Below are 9,568 nucleotides of genomic sequence, written 5' to 3'. Positions count from 1 at the left end.
GTGGGATTCAAAGCCTAGTGTAATGATGCGACGAAAAACAATGTTCTGACCACACCTTCAGGGCCTGAATGCATATGTTTATGGTTGCATGGCCGTGCCACACAGAGTTATGTAGCACGTGTCTAATTTGGGTGCAGGGCCTTCGTAACTCTACTGTGCTTACCGTACAGTAATGAAAGCATGTCCTTGAATGGGCAGACTAATGATAACAGCGGCTGAAAGGTCACAAAATTAGCAGAAACGTTCGCGGTTTGTCCCTGTAAGAGTCGGCCACATTCCAGGACCCAAGTGGGTCATGATCATTAGCTTGCCACCTACAATTGTGTCGTGCTTAGCCTCACTTTACGGCAGGTGTCAGCACCTCGCTCTCTGGTTGACTGTCCAGTTGATAAAATTATCCGATTCATTAAGAGGCTGACTTTCTGGATGATTGATCGCCAAATGAAAGATTTACTGTGTAATGGAATTGCTTAATGACAGCCTTTCCGCTGGCCATGTTGGTAAATTGGCTGGCTAGTTTACTGATCGGAGTCCTACGAAAAACCTCAATCAGCATAGCCGATGTGAAGTAGGGATGGTTACCACTCGACCGGGAAGTTCGATATCGTGGTGGAAGGTTAACTAAGATCGATCTCAGGAACACGGGTTGTGAAGATAAAATTGGCTCTGGGTCGTATTCAGTTGCTGACTTCGGTAGGTCTAATAAAGGTTTAACTACCAGACGGGTAATTACTTGATCAATATGTAGTAATGCTTGTTCTGGCAATGTTATCTTCAGATTTGCAAATTGTTACTCAGTCACGATAATGTTATTCCATTCCTCCCTGTTAAGCCCTGTCACGTTAAAAATCACGGCGAGTGAAAGCATCGGTGGCGGTAATATCTGCACGATTAACCAGCTCCATTCGATCTGGCCGAGTTCAACAACGAATGGCACGCCGACAGGAGCGGGGAAAGTTGTAACGGGCCACCACGAACTGGTGCCACAATATGACGGCCACTACCAAATTTACAGTTAATTTAATTGGCCGCTCCGACAATTAAAGCAACATGTCGTCAAAGGGGAAAAATATAACAAAAACTCCACGATACAGGGGTTCTTGTCGAACTGGCAGTTGCATAGCCGGTCAAAAAATGACCTGGGTTTATGAAACCCGAATTTCACGACCGTGTTCAGAAAAGCTTGCTATTCGACCTTGACCAGAACCGGATAATTTCAGTACACACATTCACACCAGATTTCTCTAAACGTCATTTTAATAATATCCTACCATTTACGTCTGTGGATCCCAACTGCACTCTTTTCCTTTCAAGTGTTTCGATCGAAACTCTCACGTCTTCTATCCACATTTACACTACATGTCTCGGTCCACCCAGTGAGTTACCAGGGGTCTGGAAGTAAAGCGCGGCCGAGGCGTGCCGCTGCGACGAGAGACAAGATCAAGAATGAGAAGGAATTATACCTCCTATTCTCACTAATTATTTAACAGGACCGGTAATTAATGACGGTAAAGATTAAACCGCCTCTTTTGTTTGCTGTACGAATCGCCTATAATCAATTTAGGAACATAATTTTCAGGAACACAAGTGCCATGCTACGTCATCCAGTAGAGAAGACGAGACAGACAGCGGGGACTGCGGAGAGAGAAGCGTTTCTGTATCTCCAGGCTCAGACAACGCTCGGACTCAACCAACCTCCTAAATGAAAGTTGGCATCTCCTCTTTCCCCAGGGGAAAGTAAAGACGGACGGAGAATGAAGATAAATACTCACATGTTTCTGCTGCCGAACACCGCGTAAAGTAACTTTATTACGTGTCCGGTTATTTCTACAGCCTGGCCGTTCAGGCAACTTCTCCAACGTGCAACTGACGCGGGTAATTTATAAGACGTTCCGTGTCGCTGCTTACAGCAAGCCGACGTTATACGCTTTATTAATAGTGATGTTGCGTCCGTCAGCGCACAAGTGTTATCTCCCACGCTATTGAAAACATTTTTACAAAATGCTAAATACGTTGTACATTAAGAGTTGAGGGGCGTGTGTTAACTATGATTCCTGTTCGTGCAACACGACCCCAAGTCAGCGAGTCTGAAATTCAAATTGGACTTCTATAACTCTCATAAATCGGCTAATCATACGAATAATCTGGTATATAATACCATAGATCTATCTTATTACAGAATTAAAAATTTAATTTGAAATATTTTTCGTGGTAAATATTTAATCCTTTAAAAAAATTAAACTTTTTTAAAATTTTATAGTGAGTAGCCAGCTTATCCGAAAGTATCACCGCATCAAAACTGGTGCAACATGAAATAGGAAATAAAGTTCCGTAAGTAATAAGAACAAAAAAAAATGTATCCATTTTCCAAACTGTTCTTTAGGGCGCTGACGTGCTCTTTGGCTCAGCTCTGAAGACGGCTTTTACGTTTCGGTCTGTTGCCTCACACCTACACAACCCACCCACACCTGACCCACCAATACTAACCTTCTGATCTCAAAACGAGAACGGAAAAAATTCGAGAATGCAACAACTTTCTACTTTCAGCAATTGTGCAGAGTCGATATTGTAGGATACTGTGTTATCGTGTTTTAGATCGCGTTCCATTTAGATAAAATGCTAGAACATTGTGATAAGTTGCATGTGTCAACACTGCATGGATTCGGTCAGCCGATTAAGCACTAAAATATTACAATTGGATTGTAAATAATCGATTTAATAATTTATATATCAGCTCACCAGTGGCGGCTCGTGAGTCTGAGCAGTGGTAGTGCTGCGCTAGGGGGAAAATCAGAATAATATTTCAACACATAACAATATAAATAAATGAAAATTAAATTTACATCAGGAGAAAATCCATACGTAATCGACGATGTTTTAACTATTTATAAGTCCGGAAGAGGGCGGCCATGATTTTGTACATAATTTTTCACTCAAAGACAATTTATAAAAAGTAATTTGCGGTAACTATGATACACTTCCTTTGATCGTTATCATTATCAGAACAAAAATAGTCAAAACAGAATTATTGAACACTCATTAACAATAACCACGAAACAGTTCGTGATACAGAAACCAGTCTAAACACGTGGAACCGGACAAGGGTGTTTACTATAAGCCGTCTGCGGGGACTGCAGCTCCGATATGCGCTGTACCAGAGAAGTGCCCCACGCTCCACCAACCCCAGCGCTCAACGCATTTGAACTGTTAGCCGCGCCGAAATCCATCCAACCGAATGATAGCACCGTTCTGCTTTCCACTCCTCGCCCGTGGACTTACTGTCAGTTCAGCCGATTAGAGGATAATGACAACGTACGGCACAATACTAAAATAAAGATATAGAGGAAATAAAGTGTTAGAAATTATATAAACACAAAAAATATTTTGTTTTATTTTTGAAAAATTAAAGGGGGTGCTGCATCTCTGCAGCTCTTATGGGCGGGCCGCCACTGCATCTCATTATAAATTACGTGTTTATTGTTTTAACGACTCAGTTGTCTTCATTTTGTAACTAAAGTACATAAAGCTTTAAGAATACAATGTAATTGCCTTATGCTCCTTTAATTCCTCCGGCGTAATGGTTTTGTTCTTTTACAATGGCCTAGTATTTTAGCCTCGTTTCTTCTATAGAATCAGTGAAATAAATTCACGGGTTACTAGTTCAAAGGAGGTTTTCGAACGTGTTTTTTTTAAACATAATACTCAAACGTAGCCACCATGGCACGTGTATTGATAATGGTACTAATAAACTAGTCTTGTCAGGGCTGTAACGGTATTGACGTACGGTGTCAGCGTCTGACATCCTTTTCATTTCTTTTTCCAGACGTAAACTGAGAGTTGGCAATAGATCGGCTGTTGTACAGCTGCAATCCGGATATCGTGGGAAAGGGTTTAACTTGCAGCTGTAACAGGTGTCACTCGCAGTGGGCAATGGATCTAAAATATTACCGGCATCACTAAAGATTGTGGACGCAAAATAAACAGAACCTAAAACAAATGAATATGCGAAGATGATTGGACAAAACGAAACTTCAATAAAATGTCTGTGGACCGGGTCTAGGAATTTTTTACATACATGCAACGGAAATAGAGTATTTATTTAATACATGAGTGGAAGTTTATTAATATCACTTTATTAGTTTATTTGATTGAATAATGTAGGACTAACTCAAACGTAAATGTAATCCAAGACAGGCTAACTTTACTTAATTTCAGTTCGCTAAATAATACTGAGTTTCATTGAGAAACTATTCCGTTGTTTACCATACCGAGGAGCAGAGAATTGACATTATTTTTCCCGTGGTTTAATGAAATGAAGTCCAACTTAAAATAAATTACAAGCAACGACCAGCGTTAAGTGACGCGGTCGCAACGTTTGCGAGGAAGGTTTGTATATTTCTAAACTTCCATTTTACGTAAAATTGTAGGTGGTGTTTGACCTTATACTGGACGACGGGGCTGGTGGGGACCCGCTACGCTCTGTCAGTGGCCAGCGTTATGTTATTGTGGTTTCGCTACTGCCCCACATTCTTCGCGAGGCGCCAATCTTCACTTGTTTCTACCCAGCGCTACAAGCGGCGACAATCTCACGAGATGCTGCGTGTTTCTCTGATTCTCACAGCAGGTAAGAATTTTGAATACAGGATCAGGGGGTTATATTTAATGCAATTTCTAAACACAATTAAAACGAAATTGTTTCAAAAAGTTCTTCCTCTTCTAGACAGGGGTAAAGTGGCCTTTGTGCTTTCTTTGCATAAAGCACGGAACTTATAGGACGAGGTTGTGCTTGTTTGTAATGCTTCTAGCAAAACAACTGAGCCGATTTTAATTAATTTTGGTATGGAGCGGGGAAAACTACATAATTTGAAGTCTTTACCGGACATTGTTAGAGAAATTAAGTAGAATGCTACGTGGACGGGATATGTAGCAAACACGATGTTGATGTGCGAACAGAATTCTAGAACGAAAACAGGAAAGATACTAATCTTCAGACCTAGGAATGGATTGGAGGATGAATTACAATGACCTTTGAGTGATTCAACAGGACCGAGGCAGAGTCCAGACTCACGTAATAAATCCCTTTATTTTAAACTGTCTAATCGCATAATGTGGAAGATGAAATTTGCCAACACAGTGGTCCCTCGGTTTGCGATGCCATCGACTAAAGATATTTCAATTAACAATCCTCCTCCCATAGTGTCCCACTGTTTCTGTTACCGATGCATTTCCGATTAACGTTATGTTTATATAACACGACCCTCGGCCAATCGGCGCCCCCTTTTTTAAATAAAGGTTTGGAAATCGGTTGGCTTGCTTTTCAGTGTTTAATTCGCGTTGCTTGTGGAAAAAGATGTCCTGTATTTCCTATAATCGAGTAAAGATAATTTCAATTAACGATGATTTTCGTGAAAACAATTATTATCATTGACCAAGGGCAAAACTGCTAAAATGCGTGTAAAATGACAACGAATTGAAAGGGTGGAGTTCCATTTTCTGCAGGACCAGGGATCACTTCCCTCTCCAGTGTCAAAACAGCCCTCTGGGGTCGACCCAGCCTTCTATTTAATGGGTACCAGAGGCTGTGCTCCCCATCGGTAAAGTGACCTATACATGAAACTGACCACTCACCTATATTTACAATACAGATGCAGAATGCGCGGGAGTTTATTTCACTCTCACATACGCCTCGTTAAAATGGACCCGCAGAGAGAAATAACATTTTGTAAAATGTAGATGTAAAAATAATTACTTATTCAATTACGCGTTCCTGATTTAATGATGCTGTCAGCTCTTATTGTACGATGTAGAACGAGAAGATCATTAATGGGAGGATCTAGTGGTATGGCAGACGCAGAACTACTACTTACTACTCCGACTTGTTTTACGACGAGAAAATACTGCTGACAAAGAATTTGAAAATGAAGTAGAGAGACTATTTCTCCAATGCATGCTACATACACCGTCCCACCCTTCTGGATTCAATCCCAAAAACAACATTACAGGAGGAGTGCAGATTAATTCATACACGAGTACCCGTCAATTGTAATAAAATCTTGAGATATTACAAACTTAAAATGTTTCGATCTTTAAAGGCTATCCTCAAGGATGACATTTGCTTTATTGCATATTTTTCTCCATTCCACGTATTAGTTTTTTTTTTTCATCAATCTGAGCCTCATTCACATTGCAGCGTTGCTGGCGGAGCTGACAAGAGCGGGTCACTTCTTAAACGCAGACGGAACTCCACATGACCCGTACCACGACCTGCACCTGCCGCACGACCCCCCTCTGTACCCCACCCTGGACAGGGTGCCTGATACTGCCTTCAGCTGCGAGGGCAGGGATTGGGGACTGCACGCAGATACAGAGGCTTATTGCCAGGTGAACCTTTCTTTTGAACCTGGGACAGGGATGCAGATGTAAGATTTTAGGTTTTCACAGCGGTGAGTATGAAGATTTCTGTCTTCTGGGTTGTTGCGCTGTGTAGCCCTGATGACGGAGGCAGTATGACCTCCGAAACGTTGGTAAACATCGACCAGACTACACAGCGCAACAACCCAGAAGACGGAAATCTTCATACTCTGATGACGGAGGCAGTATGACCTCTGAAACTTTGGTTAACATCGACCAGACTACACAGCGCAACAACCCTGAAGACAGAAATCTTCATACTCTGATGACGGAGGCAGTATGACCTCTGAAACGTTGGTTAACATCTACCAGACTACACGGCGCAACAACCCAGAAGACAGAAATCTTCATACTCTGATGACGGAGGCAGTATGACCTCTGAAACGTTGGTTAACATCTACCAGACTACACGGCGCAACAACCCAGAAGAGAATTCTTCAGGGATGTAGGTGCTACAGACGTGGCAGTAGAGAAGCATCTAGCTCAGGGACACGAAACTGACTGGCTGCAAGGGAGAGTTACTGTGACATATAGATCAGGGATAGAGGGCTTACCACCCTGGATTAACTTCCAGGGGAATGGCTGATGTATCTGGGGTACAGTCTGGGAATTTATTTTGGGCATCTAAGATAAGAAGATGGGCCTACTGTCAGGTAAGGGGTAGTGTAGTTTTCAGTATAGGAACATTTGGTTTGTCACCGGGTGACAGTTACTACGGTATCTAGGGTAGGGACTACGTATTATTGTTGTCTCTGCACAAGCAGTTCAGTCTGAAATTTATTATTTGGCATTTGCACAGTATGTAGCTACCACCAATGAACCATAATATCTGAACAGTCACGAGTCGACACGATTCCTTCACGACATAGTCACGAAAACTAGGCTGCATGAACACTATGGAAAAGAAACCTTATGATGGTATATTTATGCAATCGCAAGTTACAGTTTGGTCATGACTGGACTTGCCGTAGTCACAAATGTGACACACGACGAAATAATCAAAATAGTGTGCATAAAGTCACGTTTTAATCACGCCTAATGTCTCGACAACTGCAGCCCACAACCCTGTGGGAAATATTACCGTGTGGCTGAGAGTCTACAACGTTACGGTCCGAATTTAAACCATTCAGTAGAGAAGGTACGCGGCTTGTCAGTTATTAAAATCGCTCAGGCGTAACAGCAGTTGCTGCACGAGGGAGAAAGTTGTGTTAATTGATATGAGCACCGTAACATGATTGAAAACATCTAGGTTACCTTGGCTACTGAGTGCTGACTTACTTCTACACTCTTATATTTTTTATTTATCGATACATCGATCGAATGAATTTGCATACGGATTCGAAATGTGATAACTGGAGTGTGACCGAAAATGTCGTTCTCCTTCGTATGAAAATGCCTTCGAAATGTCGCACTTGACCAGAAACGAATAATTGTAGTGAAATAGACGAAAATCAATTACTTTCTTTCTTTTGTCTTCGACTGTCTCCTTAAATTTAACATTTACGAAAACAGTCGTTGCTATTCCATTTGATAAATTTTAAATTATGACGAATTTAGTAAAGATGACAACTCAAAACGGATTTTCCGTAACTCGCTATAAATGAGAAAACAGTAACAATTGTTAAAGCGTCGCTTAACTTTCTAATCGTGTCGTCCTCTTATATAAGATGCACTCAGTCCCATATCAACTCAGTCGGTCCTGGTAGAGACCTATTTCAAGTGTAACACTTAACCTCTTTTTTCTCCAGGCGTTCCACCTGTGCCAAGATCACTTGGTTCGCAGTTTCTTGTGTCCAAATGGAACGCTGTTCCACCAGCAATTCAAAGTTTGTGACCAGTTTTACAACGTCCGCTGTGGAGTTTCTCTGGAAGATCTTTAGCAAAGACGCACCAGATTCACGGCAGTGTCGTTAACCTTTTCAAGCACAAAGCACAAAAGTTTGGTTCCTACCTCAAAGAAAACACAACGCGTCACCATAACGATGTTTAATTGCTAACGCTGATTAGAGAAATAATCGCTCTTTTTTCTGAGAATCAAATGAAATTTGGGTAAAATGCTTATTTACTTTATATTGAAATAGTTTCTACGTACAGTTACCACTGTGCTTTAAAGGGTTAACTTAAATGAAGATTATTATAAATTATAACGAAAAAGATGTAAATAATTTCTAACCATGTGATACCAGCAGCGTTATTAGATTTTCAACAACACATTTGTACCTGCAATAAACGAACACAGCTGATGCGGTTTGCAATGTCTGGGGTATACCCCTACAACCTTTCTTTACTTTCAAGCAAAGTTCCACGCCGATGAACACAAGGTTTGTGCGCACAGAGGCATCTGGTATGGATAAATGCGACGTTTCGGGGAAACATATTATATCCATCTTCAGGGCTAAATAAAAGAAACAGGACGTTTCTCCGAAACGCTCGTATCTGCCTACGAGTCCACACAGCGTCATAATCCAAAAGAACGTCATCTTCACCGCCGAGAGAAGATAAAATCTCATATATGATCTCTGCTGTTACATATGACTATAATCTCTTTTGAAACAATATGGTAGACCGTCATGTACAAACCGGTGCAATGCTCCGGTAGTTTCTCTACGAAATACGTTTTACATGTTGAGAATTACAAAGATGGCGAACAAGAACTTCGAAATTCGTGGGGCAGTTTTTCTCAACCCGAAGGCTGTGACGTAAACACAGGCGTGCACCCGAGTCAGAAGTAGAACGTGTATAATGCGCAATTCGGATTCCCCTCTCAAAATGTCGAGAAATTACATTTGCTCACGTTCAATCAGAGTACGTATTTTACTAGAAGCTACCGCCGATTATCCCATTATTTTAATATACCTAAAGATACAAACTCGTTCTAGCCTTCGCAAATATTTTAAATAATATAAACCTAATTGATTTAGTTTAGTTTACTTATTAAATGTTTAAAAAACTGACACGTAAATAGAATTTCAATAAAAGATTTGAGTAACTATCGAAAGTTACACATACGGACTGAACTCTACTGATGTGTGTAAAACAGTTTGTTGGAAACTAAAGAGTGAAACATATTTTCTTTGATATTTGGTGCGCATTTTATTTTCAGGTGTTCGTGTATTAAATTCAGGAGATAACGGCTTCAAACCTTTTCCTACCGATG

General features: G+C 41.0%; 1 protein-coding gene across 1 annotated transcript; it reads left to right on the top strand.

Moving 5' to 3' along the window:
- Positions 1 to 4,364: 4,364 nt before the first annotated feature.
- LOC110836304 (uncharacterized) lies at positions 4,365 to 8,654 on the top strand. Its single transcript, XM_022077391.2, has 3 exons — positions 4,365 to 4,624; positions 6,191 to 6,381; positions 8,160 to 8,654. The coding sequence occupies exons 1-3, from the start codon at positions 4,498 to 4,500 to the stop codon at positions 8,289 to 8,291; spliced, it is 450 nt and encodes a 149-aa protein (XP_021933083.1). The 5' UTR covers positions 4,365 to 4,497; the 3' UTR covers positions 8,292 to 8,654.
- The last annotated feature ends 914 nt before the right edge of the window (positions 8,655 to 9,568 follow it).

This window comes from Zootermopsis nevadensis, unplaced genomic scaffold (assembly GCF_977971745.1).
Source record: "Zootermopsis nevadensis isolate Lab colony 2312 unplaced genomic scaffold, Znev_1.0 Znev_ptg000002l, whole genome shotgun sequence".
Classification (NCBI taxonomy): Eukaryota; Metazoa; Arthropoda; class Insecta; order Blattodea; family Termopsidae; genus Zootermopsis; species Zootermopsis nevadensis.
The sequence above is the reverse complement of the archived record's forward strand: the minus strand, read 5'-3'. Positions and strand labels throughout refer to the sequence as shown.

Coding starts and splice junctions, on each gene's coding strand:
- LOC110836304 (XM_022077391.2), top strand. CDS start 4,498: ATGTTATTGTGGTTTCGCTACTGCCCCACATTCTTCGCGAGGCGCCAA. Junction 4,625..6,190: donor TTCTCTGATTCTCACAGCAG/GTAAGAATTTTG, acceptor TTCACATTGCAG/CGTTGCTGGCGGAGCTGACA. Junction 6,382..8,159: donor ATACAGAGGCTTATTGCCAG/GTGAACCTTTCT, acceptor TTTTTTCTCCAG/GCGTTCCACCTGTGCCAAGA.